General features: G+C 42.8%; 1 protein-coding gene across 3 annotated transcripts in view; it reads right to left on the minus strand.

Moving 5' to 3' along the window:
- Window positions 1-18,844, minus strand: part of LOC110520668 (hyccin 2) — a 155,084-nt gene that overhangs the window by 31,342 nt on the left and 104,898 nt on the right. For all 3 annotated transcript variants that reach the window (XM_036975376.2, XM_090230510.1, XM_090230509.1), the window contains exons 10-11: window positions 2,748-2,835; window positions 951-1,107 (exon numbers count right to left, since the gene is read on the minus strand). In XM_036975376.2, the coding sequence (XP_036831271.1) occupies window positions 951-1,107; window positions 2,748-2,835 (245 nt within the window). The remainder of the gene's footprint in view (window positions 1-950; window positions 1,108-2,747; window positions 2,836-18,844) is intronic.

Consider the following 18,844-nt stretch of genomic DNA (forward strand, 5'->3'; position numbering starts at 1 on the left):
GGTTAATGTGTACAGTAAGTGTCTTACCCTCCCTCTTCCATGGTTAATGTGTACAGTAAGTGTCTTACCCTCCCTCTTCCATGGTTAATGTGTACAGTAAGTGTCTCTTACCCTCCCTCTTCCAGGGTTAATGTGTACAGTAAGTGTCTCTTACCCTCCCTCTTCCATGGTTAATGTGTACAGTAAGTGTCTCTTACCCTCCCTCTTCCATGGTTAATGTGTACAGTAAGTGTCTCTTACCCTCCCTCTTCCAGGGTTAATGTGTACAGTAAGTGTCTCTTACCCTCCCTCTTCCAGGGTTAATGTGTACAGTAAGTGTCTCTTACCCTCCCTCTTCCAGGGTTAATGTGTACAGTAAGTGTCTCTTACCCTCCCTCTTCCATGGTTAATGTGTACAGTAAGTGTCTCTTACCCTCCCTCTTCCAGGGTTAATGTGTACAGTAAGTGTCTCTTACCCTCCCTCTTCCAGGGTTAATGTGTACAGTAAGTGTCTCTTTACCCTCCCTCTTCCATGGTTAATGTGTACAGTAAGTGTCTCTTTACCCTCCCTCTTCCAGGGTTAATGTGTACAGTAAGTGTCTCTTACCCTCCCTCTTCCAGGGTTAATGTGTACAGTAAGTGTCTCTTACCCTCCCTCTTCCATGGTTAATGTGTACAGTAAGTGTCTCTTTACCCTCCCTCTTCCAGTGTTAATGTGTACAGTAAGTGTCTCTTACCCTCCCGCTTCCATGGTTAATGTGTACAGTAAGTGTCTCTTTACCCTCCCTCTTCCAGGGTTAATGTGTACAGTAAGTGTCTTACCCTCCCTCTTCCAGGGTTAATGTGTACAGTAAGTGTCTCTTTACCCTCCCTCTTCCATGGTTAATGTGTACAGTAAGTGTCTTACCCTCCCTCTTCCAGGGTTAATGTGTACAGTAAGTGTTGATGTGTGTACAGTAAGTGTCTCTTACCCTCCCTCTTCCAGCGGTGTCGTCTGATGGATGCGGCAGTGATGGCGGAGCGGGAGATGCGACTGACGGTTGGAGTGACCTCCACCTGAAGGACCTTCCTGCCTCGCGTCTCGTCTGGAGCGTTGTCTGGCAGGGAACTCTTCATAGCGTTACCCAGCTAGCGGGAGCACAGGTCAGAGGTCAAATGGACTGGTCAACCAAACCCTAATGCTATCCGTAACTAACCTCAACTCCAAACCTGATGTCTGGCAGAAAACTGCTCATAGCAACCCCCAACTGGCAGGGGGAATAGAGGTTTGAGGTCACTAGACTAATAGATAGAGTTTCTGATGGAACAGTCTCAGCTCTATGGCTGTACAGGACTCTGGAAATGGGACCCTGGTACAGGACTCTGGAAATGGGACCCTGGTACAGGACTCTGGAAATGGGACCCTGGTACAGGACTCTGGAAATGGGACCCTGGTACAGGACTCTGGAAATGGGACCCTGGTACAGGACTCTGGAAATGGGACCCTGGTACAGGACTCTGGAAATGGGACCCTGGTACAGGACTCTGGAAATGGGACCCTGGTACAGGACTCTGGAAATGGGACCCTGGTACAGGACTCTGGAAATGGGACCCTGGTACAGGACTCTGGAAATGGGACCCTGGTACAGGACTCTGGAAATGGGACCCTGGTACAGGACTCTGGAAATAGGACCCTAGTACAGGACTCTGGAAATAGGACCCTAGTACAGGACTCTGGAAATGAGACCTTGGGTTAAGTCTTACCAGTAGGGGCTGAGTTTATAGGCCCATGGGTTAAGTCTTACCAGTAGGGGCTGAGTTTATAGGCCCATGGGTTAGGTCTTACCAGTAGGGGCTGAGTTTATAGGTCCATGGGTTAAGTCTTACCAGTAGGGGCTGAGTTTATAGGCCCATGGGTTAAGCCTTACCAGTAGGGGCTGAGTTTATAGGCCCATGGGTTAAGTCTTACCAGTAGGGGCTGAGTTTATAGGCCCATGGGTTAAGTCTTACCAGTAGGGGCTGAGTTTATAGGCTCATGGGTTAAGCCTTACCAGTAGGGGCTGAGTTTATAGGCCCATGGGTTAAGCCTTACCAGTAGGGGCTGAGTTTATAGGCCCATGGGTTAAGTCTTACCAGTAGGGGCTGAGTTTATAGGCCCATGGGTTAAGTCTTACCAGTAGGGGCTGAGTTTATAGGCCCATGGGTTAGGTCTTACCAGTAGGGGCTGAGTTTATAGGCCCATGGGTTAGGTCTTACCAGTAGGGGCTGAGTTTATAGGCCCATGGGTTAAGTCTTACCAGTAGGGGCTGAGTTTATAGGCCCATGGGTTAGGTCTTACCAGTAGGGGCTGAGTTTATAGGCCCATGGGTTAAGTCTTACCAGTAGGGGCTGAGTTTATAGGCCCATGGGTTAAGTCTTACCAGTAGGGGCTGAGTTTATAGGCCCATGGGTTAAGTCTTACCAGTAGGGGCTGAGTTTATAGGCCCATGGGTTAAGTCTTACCAGTAGGGGCTGAGTTTATAGGCCCATGGGTTAGGTCTTACCAGTAGGGGCTGAGTTTATAGGCCCATGGGTTAGGTCTTACCAGTAGGGGCTGAGTTTATAGGCCCATGGGTTAGGTCTTACCAGTAGGGGCTGAGTTTATAGGCCCATGGGTTAAGTCTTACCAGTAGGGGCTGAGTTTATAGGCCCATGGGTTAAGTCTTACCAGTAGGGGCTGAGTTTATAGGCCCATGGGTTAGGTCTTACCAGTAGGGGCTGAGTTTATAGGCCCATGGGTTAGGTCTTACCAGTAGGGGCTGAGAGTAGAGTTCCAGCTGAGCTCTGTAGAGGATGTCTTCCAGAGCTTCCTTCCCCATCTCCCACTCGCCATTATATCTGTATGAGACAAAACACATACAAGAAAAAGTCAAACATCACTTCTAATCACCACGACAACGTCCAAGTCAACATCCAGGATGACCAGCCAGGTGTCCTGATGTCTGACTCTCACAGATAATGTAAATCTGTTATTAGAACAGGGCTATGATTACTAGTCCAAGGAAGAGTTCTGCCACACCTGCAGCTTTTTATACCGCTGGCTTTCTGTTCTATTTCCACCTGCAGGAAATGGTCCCAATCCAACCAGTCACGCAACGTTGTTTTAGGCGTATGTGATGCAGCTTGCCTATCAGCCATGGTTCCAGCAATTTTGCACACTATAGGCAATATCAAAACGTGCAAAAACAACTTCAGAAATGTGTTAAATTACCAGAGATTCTCAAGTGGCCCATTATATTAGGCAATCTGTATTACTGGGATTCTCTGCCTAACCCTATTACAGGGGCTGAGTCACTGGCTTACTGGTGCTCTTTCATGCCGTCCCTAGGAGGGGTGCGTCACTTGAGTGTGTTGAGTCACTGACGTGGTCTTCCTGTCTGGGTTGGCGCCCCCCCTTGGGTTGTGCCGTAGCGGAGATCTTTGTGGGCTATACTTGGCCTTGTCTCAGGATGGTAAGTTGGTGGTTGAAGATATCTCTCTAGTGGTGTGGGGGATGTGCTTTGGCAAAGTGAGTGGGGTTATATCCTGCCTGGTTGGCCCTGTCTGGGGGTATCGTTGGATGGGGCCACAGTGACTCATGACCCCTCCTGTCTCAGCCTCCAGTATTTATGCTGCAGTAGTTTGTGTCAGGGGGCTAGGGTCAGTCTGTTAAATCTGGAGTATTTCTCCTGTATTATCCGGTGTCCAGTGTGAATTTAAGTATGCTCCCTCTAATTCTCTTTCTTTCTAACCTAGGACCATGCCTCAGGACTACCTGGCCTGATGACTCCTTGCTGTCCCCAGTCCACCCGGTCGTGCTGCTGCTCCAGTTTCAACAGTTCTGCCTGCGGCTATGGAACCCTGACCTGTTCACCGGATATGCTACCTGTCCCAGACGTGCGGTTTTCAACTCTCTAGAGACAGCAAGAACGGTAGAGATACTCTGAATGACCGGCTATGACAAGCCAACTGACATTTACTCCTGAGGTGCTGACCTGTTGCACCCTCGACAACCACTGATTATTATTATTTGACCCTGCTGGTCATCTATGAACATTTGAACATCTTGGCCATGTTCTGTTATAATCTCCACCCGGCACAGCCAGAAGAGGACTGGCCACCCCTCATAGCCTGGTTCCTCTCTAGGTTTCTTCCTAGGTTTTGGCCTTTCTAGGGAGTTTTTCCTAGCCACCGTTGCTGTTTGGGGTTTTAGGCTGGGTTTCTGTACAGCACTTTGAGATATCAGCTGATGTAAGAAGGGCTTTATAAATACATTTGATTTACTGGGCTATATCAGTTTGAAGAGAGCAGAGTTGGAGAGACTTGCACTTTCTCTTGAGCTATTTTATGTTTTAGGGATGGGACAAATATGGATGATCAATATTTATTTCCAAGGTAATGTAGTAAATTATAGCATAATCATATTTAGGAAGTACATTTCCTTGGAAAGATAGCTGCCCCGTGCTTCTCTGCCCATGCATAGGCTATAGCCTACTCTATTTCATTGAGACCACACATATACTCGACACACATGATCTGGCACGCCCAACTAGGAGAGGAGGTAGGCTACTTAAAGGGAAAATCCACCCAAAACCATTCATTCATTTAATTCAGTGTTAAATAATCAAATGTATCTATAAAGTCCTTTTTACATCAGCTGATGTCACAAAGTGCTGTACGACACCCAGCCTAAAACCCCAAACAGCAAGAAATGCAGGTGTAGAAGCACGGTGGCTAATAGGTAAGGCTAATGCATACAAAGCAGAAATATTCTCATCCCAAATTTGTCTGACCACCCACTCCTGCCCGCAGCATGAAACATGCTGACTGCACCGCAATGATCCCTGTCGGGGCCCTCTAGCCCAAAGCAAGTAAGAGAGAGGCAATTGTCACAGCAACCCGAAGGTCACATCGTCCTCCATTCCACCATGCTATTACCATGTTTCCTGTGTCCTCTTTGTGCTGGAAGAAAACGTTTCCATGAAAAGCTATTTAGGGACAATATAGGTCCACAGACTGTAATATGAGGGTGTGTGTGTGGGGGGGATGTGCGTGTGTGGGGGGATGTGCGTGTGTGGTGGTGGTGTGTGTGTGTGTGGTGGTGTGTGTATGTGGTGGTGTGTGTGTGGGGGGATGTGCTTGTGTGGTGGTGGTGTGTGTGTGTGGTGGTGTGTGTGTGGGGGGATGTGTGTGTGTGGTGGTGTGTGTGTGTGGTGGTGTGTGTGTGTGGTGGTGTGTGTGTGTGGTGGTGTGTGTGTGTGGTGGTGTGTGTGTGTGGTGGTGTGTGGTGGTGTGTGGTGGTGTGTGTGTGTGTGTGTGGTGGTGTGTGTGGGAATGTGTGTGCCTGTTTCATGTACTGTATGATCAGATCCACCTCCAGTAAAAATATGTTGAGTTACTTCGATCTACAACACAACCTGTCATGTTGAGTTACTCTGATCTACAACACAACCAGTCATGTTGAGTTACTCTGATCTACAACACAACCAGTCATGTTGAGTTACTCTGATCTACAACACAACCAGTCATGTTGAGTTACTCTGATCTACAACACAACCTGTCATGTTGAGTTACTCTGATCTACAACAACCTGTCATGTTGAGTTACTCTGATCTACAACACAACCTGTCATGTTGAGTTACTCTGATCTACAACACAACCTGTCATGTTGAGTTACTCCGATCTACAACACAATCTGTCATGTTGAGTTACTCTGATCTACAACACAACCTGTCATGTTGAGTTACTCCGATCTACAACACAACCTGTCATGTTGAGTTACTCTGATCTACAACACAACCAGTCATGTTGAGTTACTCTGATCTACAACACAACCTGTCATGTTGAGTTACTCTGATCTACAACACAACCAGTCATGTTGAGTTACTCTGATCTACAACACAACCAGTCATGTTGAGTTACTCTGATCTACAACACAACCTGTCATGTTGAGTTACTCTGATCTACAACACAACCTGTCATGTTGAGTTACTCTGATCTACAACACAACCAGTCATGTTGAGTTACTCCGATCTACAACACAACCTGTCATGTTGAGTTACTCTGATCTACAACACAACCTGTCATGTTGAGTTACTCTGATGTACAACACAACCAGTCATGTTGAGTTACTCTGATCTACAACACAACCTGTCATGTTGAGTTACTCTGATCTACAACACAACCTGTCATGTTGAGTTACTCTGATCTACAACAACCTGTCATGTTGAGTTACTCCGATCTACAACACAACCTGTCATGTTGAGTTACTCCGATCTACAACACAACCTGTCATGTTGAGTTACTCTGATCTACAACACAACCTGTCATGTTGAGTTACTCTGATCTACAACACCCTGTCATGTTGAGTTACTCTGATCTACAACACCCTGTCATGTTGAGTTACTCTGATCTACAACACAACCAGTCATGTTGAGTTACTCTGATCTACAACACCCTGTCATGTTGAGTTACTCTGATCTACAACACAACCTGTCATGTTGAGTTACTCTGATCTACAACACAACCAGTCATGTTGAGTTACTCTGATCTACAACAACCAGTCATGTTGAGTTACTCTGATCTACAACAACCTGTCATGTTGAGTTACTCCGATCTACAACACAACCTGTCATGTTGAGTTACTCTGATCTACAACACCCTGTCATGTTGAGTTACTCTGATCTACAACACAACCAGTCATGTTGAGTTACTCTGATCTACAACACAACCAGTCATGTTGAGTTACTCTGATCTACAACACCCTGTCATGTTGAGTTACTCTGATCTACAACACAACCAGTCATGTTGAGTTACTCTGATCTACAACACCCTGTCATGTTGAGTTACTCTGATCTACAACACAACCTGTCATGTTGAGTTACTCTGATCTACAACACCCTGTCATGTTGAGTTACTCTGATCTACAACACAACCTGTCATGTTGAGTTACTCTGATCTACAACACAACCTGTCATGTTGAGTTACTCTGATCTACAACACAACCAGTCATGTTGAGTTACTCCGATCTACAACACAACCTGTCATGTTGAGTTACTCTGATCTACAACACAACCTGTCATGTTGAGTTACTCTGATGTACAACACAACCAGTCATGTTGAGTTACTCTGATCTACAACACAACCTGTCATGTTGAGTTACTCTGATCTACAACACAACCTGTCATGTTGAGTTACTCTGATCTACAACACAACCTGTCATGTTGAGTTACTCTGATCTACAACAACCTGTCATGTTGAGTTACTCCGATCTACAACACAACCTGTCATGTTGAGTTACTCCGATCTACAACACAACCTGTCATGTTGAGTTACTCCGATCTACAACACAACCTGTCATGTTGAGTTACTCCGATCTACAACACAACCTGTCATGTTGAGTTACTCCGATCTACAACACAACCTGTCATGTTGAGTTACTCCGATCTACAACACAACCTGTCATGTTGAGTTACTCCGATCTACAACACAACCAGTCATGTTGAGTTACTCCGATCTACAACACAACCTGTCATGTTGAGTTACTCTGATCTACAACAACCTGTCATGTTGAGTTACTCTGATCTACAACACAACCTGTCATGTTGAGTTACTCTGATCTACAACACAACCTGTCATGTTGAGTTACTCCGATCTACAACACAATCTGTCATGTTGAGTTACTCTGATCTACAACACAACCTGTCATGTTGAGTTACTCCGATCTACAACACAACCTGTCATGTTGAGTTACTCTGATCTACAACACAACCAGTCATGTTGAGTTACTCTGATCTACAACACAACCAGTCATGTTGAGTTACTCTGATCTACAACACAACCAGTCATGTTGAGTTACTCTGATCTACAACACAACCAGTCATGTTGAGTTACTCTGATCTACAACACAACCAGTCATGTTGAGTTACTCCGATCTACAACACAACCAGTCATGTTGAGTTACTCCGATCTACAACAACCTGTCATGTTGAGTTACTCTGATCTACAACACAACCTGTCATGTTGAGTTACTCTGATCTACAACACCCTGTCATGTTGAGTTACTCTGATCTACAACACCCTGTCATGTTGAGTTACTCTGATCTACAACACAACCAGTCATGTTGAGTTACTCTGATCTACAACACCCTGTCATGTTGAGTTACTCTGATCTACAACACAACCAGTCATGTTGAGTTACTCTGATCTACAACACCCTGTCATGTTGAGTTACTCTGATCTACAACACAACCTGTCATGTTGAGTTACTCTGATCTACAACACCCTGTCATGTTGAGTTGCTCTGATCTACAACAACCTGTCATGTTGAGTTACTCTGATCTACAACACAACCTGTCATGTTGAGTTACTCTGATCTACAACACAACCTGTCATGTTGAGTTACTCCGATCTACAACACAACCAGTCATGTTGAGTTACTCCGATCTACAACACAACCTGTCATGTTGAGTTACTCTGATCTACAACACAACCTGTCATGTTGAGTTACTCTGATGTACAACACAACCAGTCATGTTGAGTTACTCTGATCTACAACACAACCTGTCATGTTGAGTTACTCTGATCTACAACACAACCTGTCATGTTGAGTTACTCTGATCTACAACAACCTGTCATGTTGAGTTACTCCGATCTACAACACAACCTGTCATGTTGAGTTACTCCGATCTACAACACAACCTGTCATGTTGAGTTACTCCGATCTACAACACAACCTGTCATGTTGAGTTACTCCGATCTACAACACAACCTGTCATGTTGAGTTACTCCGATCTACAACACAACCTGTCATGTTGAGTTACTCTGATCTACAACACAACCAGTCATGTTGAGTTACTCTGATCTACAACACAACCAGTCATGTTGAGTTACTCTGATCTACAACACAACCAGTCATGTTGAGTTACTCTGATCTACAACACAACCAGTCATGTTGAGTTACTCTGATCTACAACACAACCAGTCATGTTGAGTTACTCCGATCTACAACAACCTGTCATGTTGAGTTACTCTGATCTACAACAACCTGTCATGTTGAGTTACTCCGATCTACAACACAACCTGTCATGTTGAGTTACTCTGATCTACAACACAACCTGTCATGTTGAGTTACTCTGATCTACAACACCCTGTCATGTTGAGTTACTCTGATCTACAACACCCTGTCATGTTGAGTTACTCTGATCTACAACACAACCAGTCATGTTGAGTTACTCTGATCTACAACACCCTGTCATGTTGAGTTACTCTGATCTACAACACAACCTGTCATGTTGAGTTACTCTGATCTACAACACAACCAGTCATGTTGAGTTACTCTGATCTACAACAACCAGTCATGTTGAGTTACTCTGATCTACAACAACCTGTCATGTTGAGTTACTCTGATCTACAACACCCTGTCATGTTGAGTTACTCTGATCTACAACACCCTGTCATGTTGAGTTACTCTGATCTACAACACAACCAGTCATGTTGAGTTACTCTGATCTACAACACCCTGTCATGTTGAGTTACTCTGATCTACAACACAACCAGTCATGTTGAGTTACTCTGATCTACAACACCCTGTCATGTTGAGTTACTCTGATCTACAACACAACCTGTCATGTTGAGTTACTCTGATCTACAACACCCTGTCATGTTGAGTTACTCTGATCTACAACACAACCTGTCATGTTGAGTTACTCTGATCTACAACACAACCTGTCATGTTGAGTTACTCTGATCTACAACACAACCAGTCATGTTGAGTTACTCCGATCTACAACACAACCTGTCATGTTGAGTTACTCTGATCTACAACACAACCTGTCATGTTGAGTTACTCTGATGTACAACACAACCAGTCATGTTGAGTTACTCTGATCTACAACACAACCTGTCATGTTGAGTTACTCTGATCTACAACACAACCTGTCATGTTGAGTTACTCTGATCTACAACACAACCTGTCATGTTGAGTTACTCTGATCTACAACACAACCTGTCATGTTGAGTTACTCTGATCTACAACAACCTGTCATGTTGAGTTACTCCGATCTACAACACAACCTGTCATGTTGAGTTACTCCGATCTACAACACAACCTGTCATGTTGAGTTACTCCGATCTACAACACAACCTGTCATGTTGAGTTACTCCGATCTACAACACAACCTGTCATGTTGAGTTACTCCGATCTACAACACAACCTGTCATGTTGAGTTACTCCGATCTACAACACAACCTGTCATGTTGAGTTACTCCGATCTACAACACAACCAGTCATGTTGAGTTACTCCGATCTACAACACAACCAGTCATGTTGAGTTACTCCGATCTACAACACAACCTGTCATGTTGAGTTACTCCGATCTACAACACAACCTGTCATGTTGAGTTACTCCGATCTACAACACAACCTGTCATGTTGAGTTACTCCGATCTACAACACAACCAGTCATGTTGAGTTACTCCGATCTACAACACAACCTGTCATGTTGAGTTACTCTGATCTACAACACAACCTGTCATGTTGAGTTACTCTGATCTACAACACAACCTGTCATGTTGAGTTACTCTGATCTACAACACAACCTGTCATGTTGAGTTACTCTGATCTACAACACAACCTGTCATGTTGAGTTACTCTGATCTACAACACAACCTGTCATGTTGAGTTACTCTGATCTACAACACAACCTGTCATGTTGAGTTACTCCGATCTACAACACAACCTGTCATGTTGAGTTACTCCGATCTACAACACAACCTGTCATGTTGAGTTACTCCGATCTACAACACAACCTGTCATGTTGAGTTACTTCGATCTACAACACAACCTGTCATGTTGAGTTACTCTGATCTACAACAACCTGTCATGTTGAGTTACTCTGATCTACAACACCCTGTCATGTTGAGTTACTCTGATCTACAACACAACCTGTCATGTTGAGTTACTTCGATCTACAACACAACCTGTCATGTTGAGTTACTCCGATCTACAACACAACCTGTCATGTTGAGTTACTCTGATCTACAACACAACCTGTCATGTTGAGTTACTCTGATCTACAACACAACCTGTCATGTTGAGTTACTCTGATCTACAACACAACCAGTCATGTTGAGTTACTCTGATCTACAACACAACCAGTCATGTTGAGTTACTCTGATCTACAACACAACCTGTCATGTTGAGTTACTCTGATCTACAACACAACCAGTCATGTTGAGTTACTCTGATCTACAACACAACCAGTCATGTTGAGTTACTCTGATCTACAACACAACCTGTCATGTTGAGTTACTCTGATCTACAACACAACCTGTCATGTTGAGTTACTCTGATCTACAACACAACCTGTCATGTTGAGTTACTTCGATCTACAACACAACCAGTCATGTTGAGTTACTCTGATCTACAACACAACCTGTCATGTTGAGTTACTCTGATCTACAACACAACCTGTCATGTTGAGTTACTTCGATCTACAACACAACCTGTCATGTTGAGTTACTTCGATCTACAACACAACCTGTCATGTTGAGTTACTCTGATCTACAACACAACCTGTCATGTTGAGTTACTCTGATCTACAACACAACCTGTCATGTTGAGTTACTCTGATCTACAACACAACCTGTCATGTTGAGTTACTCTGATCTACAACACAACCTGTCATGTTGAGTTACTCTGATCTACAACACAACCTGTCATGTTGAGTTACTCTGATCTACAACACAACCTGTCATGTTGAGTTACTCTGATCTACAACACAACCTGTCATGTTGAGTTACTCTGATCTACAACACAACCTGTCATGTTGAGTTACTCTGATCTACAACACAACCTGTCATGTTGAGTTACTCTGATCTACAACACCCTGTCATGTTGAGTTACTCTGATCTACAACACAACCTGTCATGTTGAGTTACTCTGATCTACAACAACCTGTCATGTTGAGTTACTTCGATCTACAACACAACCTGTCATGTTGAGTTACTCTGATCTACAACACAACCTGTCATGTTGAGTTACTCTGATCTACAACACAACCTGTCATGTTGAGTTACTCTGATCTACAACACAACCTGTCATGTTGAGTTACTCTGATCTACAACACCCTGTCATGTTGAGTTACTCTGATCTACAACAACCTGTCATGTTGAGTTACTCCGATCTACAACACAATCTGTCATGTTGAGTTACTCTGATCTACAACACAACCTGTCATGTTGAGTTACTCTGATCTACAACACAACCTGTCATGTTGAGTTACTCTGATCTACAACACAACCTGTCATGTTGAGTTACTCTGATCTACAACACAACCAGTCATGTTGAGTTACTCTGATCTACAACACAACCTGTCATGTTGAGTTACTCTGATCTACAACACAACCTGTCATGTTGAGTTACTTCGATCTACAACACAACCTGTCATGTTGAGTTACTCCGATCTACAACAACCTGTCATGTTGAGTTACTTCGATCTACAACACAACCTGTCATGTTGAGTTACTCTGATCTACAACACAACCAGTCATGTTGAGTTACTCTGATCTACAACACAACCTGTCATGTTGAGTTACTCCGATCTACAACAACCTGTCATGTTGAGTTACTCTGATCTACAACAACCTGTCATGTTGAGTTACTCTGATCTACAACACAACCAGTCATGTTGAGTTACTCTGATCTACAACACAACCTGTCATGTTGAGTTACTCTGATCTACAACACAACCTGTCATGTTGAGTTACTCCGATCTACAACAACCTGTCATGTTGAGTTACTCTGATCTACAACACAACCAGTCATGTTGAGTTACTCTGATCTACAACACAACCTGTCATGTTGAGTTACTCTGATCTACAACACAACCTGTCATGTTGAGTTACTCTGATCTACAACACAACCTGTCATGTTGAGTTACTCTGATCTACAACACAACCTGTCATGTTGAGTTACTCTGATCTACAACACAACCTGTCATGTTGAGTTACTCTGATCTACAACACAACCTGTCATGTTGAGTTACTCTGATCTACAACACCCTGTCATGTTGAGTTACTCTGATCTACAACACCCTGTCATGTTGAGTTACTCTGATCTACAACACAACCTGTCATGTTGAGTTACTCTGATCTACAACAACCTGTCATGTTGAGTTACTTCGATCTACAACACAACCTGTCATGTTGAGTTACTCTGATCTACAACACAACCTGTCATGTTGAGTTACTCTGCTCTACAACACAACCTGTCATGTTGAGTTACTCTGATCTACAACACAACCAGTCATGTTGAGTTACTCTGATCTACAACACAACCTGTCATGTTGAGTTACTCTGATCTACAACACCCTGTCATGTTGAGTTACTCTGATCTACAACACAACCAGTCATGTTGAGTTACTCTGATCTACAACACAACCTGTCATGTTGAGTTACTCTGATCTACAACAACCTGTCATGTTGAGTTACTCCGATCTACAACACAATCTGTCATGTTGAGTTACTCTGATCTACAACACAACCTGTCATGTTGAGTTACTCTGATCTACAACACAATCTGTCATGTTGAGTTACTCTGATCTACAACACAACCTGTCATGTTGAGTTACTCTGATCTACAACACCCTGTCATGTTGAGTTACTCTGATCTACAACACAACCAGTCATGTTGAGTTACTCTGATCTACAACACAACCTGTCATGTTGAGTTACTCTGATCTACAACACAACCTGTCATGTTGAGTTACTCTGATCTACAACACCCTGTCATGTTGAGTTACTCCGATCTACAACACAACCAGTCATGTTGAGTTACTCCGATCTACAACACAACCAGTCATGTTGAGTTACTCCGATCTACAACACAACCAGTCATGTTGAGTTACTCTGATCTACAACACAACCTGTCATGTTGAGTTACTCTGATCTACAACACAATCTGTCATGTTGAGTTACTCTGATCTACAACACAACCTGTCATGTTGAGTTACTCTGATCTACAACACAACCTGTCATGTTGAGTTACTTCGATCTACAACACAACCAGTCATGTTGAGTTACTCCGATCTACAACACAACCAGTCATGTTGAGTTACTCTGATCTACAACACAACCTGTCATGTTGAGTTACTCTGATCTACAACACAACCTGTCATGTTGAGTTACTCTGATCTACAACACAACCAGTCATGTTGAGTTACTCTGATCTACAACACAACCTGTCATGTTGAGTTACTCTGATCTACAACACAACCAGTCATGTTGAGTTACTCTGATCTACAACAACCTGTCATGTTGAGTTACTCCGATCTACAACACAACCTGTCATGTTGAGTTACTCCGATCTACAACACAACCAGTCATGTTGAGTTACTCTGATCTACAACACAACCAGTCATGTTGAGTTACTCTGATCTACAACACAACCTGTCATGTTGAGTTACTCTGATCTACAACACAACCTGTCATGTTGAGTTACTCTGATCTACAACAACCTGTCATGTTGAGTTACTCTGATCTACAACACAATCTGTCATGTTGAGTTACTCTGATCTACAACACAACCAGTCATGTTGAGTTACTCTGATCTACAACACAACCTGTCATGTTGAGTTACTCTGATCTACAACACAACCTGTCATGTTGAGTTACTCTGATCTACAACACAACCTGTCATGTTGAGTTACTCTGATCTACAACACAACCTGTCATGTTGAGTTACTCTGATCTACAACACAACCAGTCATGTTGAGTTACTCTGATCTACAACACAACCTGTCATGTTGAGTTACTCTGATCTACAACACAACCTGTCATGTTGAGTTACTCTGATCTACAACACAATCTGTCATGTTGAGTTACTCTGATCTACAACACAACCTGTCATGTTGAGTTACTCTGATCTACAACACCCTGTCATGTTGAGTTACTCCGATCTACAACAACCTGTCATGTTGAGTTACTCCGATCTACAACACAATCTGTCATGTTGAGTTACTCTGATCTACAACACAATCTGTCATGTTGAGTTACTCTGATCTACAACACAACCTGTCATGTTGAGTTACTCTGATCTACAACACAACCTGTCATGTTGAGTTACTTCGATCTACAACACAACCAGTCATGTTGAGTTACTCTGATCTACAACACAACCTGTCATGTTGAGTTACTCTGATCTACAACACAACCTGTCATGTTGAGTTACTCTGATCTACAACACAACCAGTCATGTTGAGTTACTCTGATCTACAACACAACCTGTCATGTTGAGTTACTCTGATCTACAACACAACCAGTCATGTTGAGTTACTCTGATCTACAACAACCTGTCATGTTGAGTTACTCCGATCTACAACACAACCTGTCATGTTGAGTTACTCCGATCTACAACACAACCAGTCATGTTGAGTTACTCTGATCTACAACACAACCAGTCATGTTGAGTTACTCTGATCTACAACACAACCTGTCATGTTGAGTTACTCTGATCTACAACACAACCAGTCATGTTGAGTTACTCTGATCTACAACACAACCAGTCATGTTGAGTTACTCTGATCTACAACACAACCTGTCATGTTGAGTTACTCTGATCTACAACACAACCTGTCATGTTGAGTTACTTCGATCTACAACACAACCTGTCATGTTGAGTTACTCCGATCTACAACAACCTGTCATGTTGAGTTACTTCGATCTACAACACAACCTGTCATGTTGAGTTACTCTGATCTACAACACAACCAGTCATGTTGAGTTACTCTGATCTACAACACAACCTGTCATGTTGAGTTACTCTGATCTACAACACAACCAGTCATGTTGAGTTACTCTGATCTACAACACAACCAGTCATGTTGAGTTACTCTGATCTACAACACAACCAGTCATGTTGAGTTACTCTGATCTACAACACAACCAGTCATGTTGAGTTACTCTGATCTACAACACAACCAGTCATGTTGAGTTACTCTGATCTACAACACAACCTGTCATGTTGAGTTACTCTGATCTACAACACAACCTGTCATGTTGAGTTACTCCGATCTACAACAACCTGTCATGTTGAGTTACTCTGATCTACAACACAACCAGTCATGTTGAGTTACTCTGATCTACAACACAACCTGTCATGTTGAGTTACTCTGATCTACAACACAACCTGTCATGTTGAGTTACTCCGATCTACAACAACCTGTCATGTTGAGTTACTCTGATCTACAACACAACCAGTCATGTTGAGTTACTCTGATCTACAACACAACCTGTCATGTTGAGTTACTCTGATCTACAACACAACCTGTCATGTTGAGTTACTCTGATCTACAACACAACCTGTCATGTTGAGTTACTCTGATCTACAACACAACCTGTCATGTTGAGTTACTCTGATCTACAACACAACCTGTCATGTTGAGTTACTCTGATCTACAACACAACCTGTCATGTTGAGTTACTCTGATCTACAACACCCTGTCATGTTGAGTTACTCTGATCTACAACACCCTGTCATGTTGAGTTACTCTGATCTACAACACCCTGTCATGTTGAGTTACTCTGATCTACAACACAACCTGTCATGTTGAGTTACTCTGATCTACAACAACCTGTCATGTTGAGTTACTTCGATCTACAACACAACCTGTCATGTTGAGTTACTCTGATCTACAACACAACCTGTCATGTTGAGTTACTCTGATCTACAACACAACCTGTCATGTTGAGTTACTCTGATCTACAACACAACCAGTCATGTTGAGTTACTCTGATCTACAACACAACCTGTCATGTTGAGTTACTCTGATCTACAACACCCTGTCATGTTGAGTTACTCTGATCTACAACACAACCAGTCATGTTGAGTTACTCTGATCTACAACACAACCTGTCATGTTGAGTTACTCTGATCTACAACAACCTGTCATGTTGAGTTACTCCGATCTACAACACAATCTGTCATGTTGAGTTACTCTGATCTACAACACAACCTGTCATGTTGAGTTACTCTGATCTACAACACAATCTGTCATGTTGAGTTACTCTGATCTACAACACAACCTGTCATGTTGAGTTACTCTGATCTACAACACCCTGTCATGTTGAGTTACTCTGATCTACAACACAACCAGTCATGTTGAGTTACTCTGATCTACAACACAACCTGTCATGTTGAGTTACTCTGATCTACAACACAACCTGTCATGTTGAGTTACTCTGATCTACAACACCCTGTCATGTTGAGTTACTCCGATCTACAACACAACCAGTCATGTTGAGTTACTCCGATCTACAACACAACCAGTCATGTTGAGTTACTCCGATCTACAACACAACCAGTCATGTTGAGTTACTCCGATCTACAACACAACCAGTCATGTTGAGTTACTCCGATCTACAACACAACCAGTCATGTTGAGTTACTCTGATCTACAACACAACCTGTCATGTTGAGTTACTCTGATCTACAACACAACCAGTCATGTTGAGTTACTCTGATCTACAACAACCTGTCATGTTGAGTTACTCCGATCTACAACACAACCTGTCATGTTGAGTTACTCCGATCTACAACACAACCAGTCATGTTGAGTTACTCTGATCTACAACACAACCAGTCATGTTGAGTTACTCTGATCTACAACACAACCAGTCATGTTGAGTTACTCTGATCTACAACAACCTGTCATGTTGAGTTACTCCGATCTACAACACAACCTGTCATGTTGAGTTACTCTGATCTACAACACAATCTGTCATGTTGAGTTACTCTGATCTACAACACAACCAGTCATGTTGAGTTACTCTGATCTACAACACAACCTGTCATGTTGAGTTACTCTGATCTACAACACAACCTGTCATGTTGAGTTACTCTGATCTACAACAACCTGTCATGTTGAGTTACTCTGATCTACAACACAATCTGTCATGTTGAGTTACTCTGATCTACAACACAACCAGTCATGTTGAGTTACTCTGATCTACAACACAACCTGTCATGTTGAGTTACTCTGATCTACAACACAACCTGTCATGTTGAGTTACTCTGATCTACAACACAACCTGTCATGTTGAGTTACTCTGATCTACAACACAACCTGTCATGTTGAGTTACTCTGATCTACAACACAACCAGTCATGTTGAGTTACTCTGATCTACAACACAACCTGTCATGTTGAGTTACTCTGATCTACAACACAACCTGTCATGTTGAGTTACTCTGATCTACAACACAATCTGTCATGTTGAGTTACTCTGATCTACAACACAACCTGTCATGTTGAGTTACTCTGATCTACAACACCCTGTCATGTTGAGTTACTCCGATCTACAACAACCTGTCATGTTGAGTTACTCCGATCTACAACACAATCTGTCATGTTGAGTTACTCTGATCTACAACACAATCTGTCATGTTGAGTTACTCTGATCTACAACACAACCTGTCATGTTGAGTTACTCTGATCTACAACACAACCTGTCATGTTGAGTTACTTCGATCTACAACACAACCAGTCATGTTGAGTTACTCCGATCTACAACACAACCAGTCATGTTGAGTTACTCTGATCTACAACACAACCTGTCATGTTGAGTTACTCTGATCTACAACACAACCTGTCATGTTGAGTTACTCTGATCTACAACACAACCAGTCATGTTGAGTTACTCTGATCTACAACACAACCTGTCATGTTGAGTTACTCTGATCTACAACACAACCTGTCATGTTGAGTTACTCTGATCTACAACACAACCTGTCATGTTGAGTTACTCTGATCTACAACACAATCTGTCATGTTGAGTTACTCTGATCTACAACACAACCTGTCATGTTGAGTT

Source organism: Oncorhynchus mykiss, chromosome 3 (genome assembly GCF_057628025.1).
Source record: "Oncorhynchus mykiss isolate SJ-2025 chromosome 3, ASM5762802v1, whole genome shotgun sequence".
In the NCBI taxonomy this organism is placed as follows: Eukaryota; Metazoa; Chordata; class Actinopteri; order Salmoniformes; family Salmonidae; genus Oncorhynchus; species Oncorhynchus mykiss.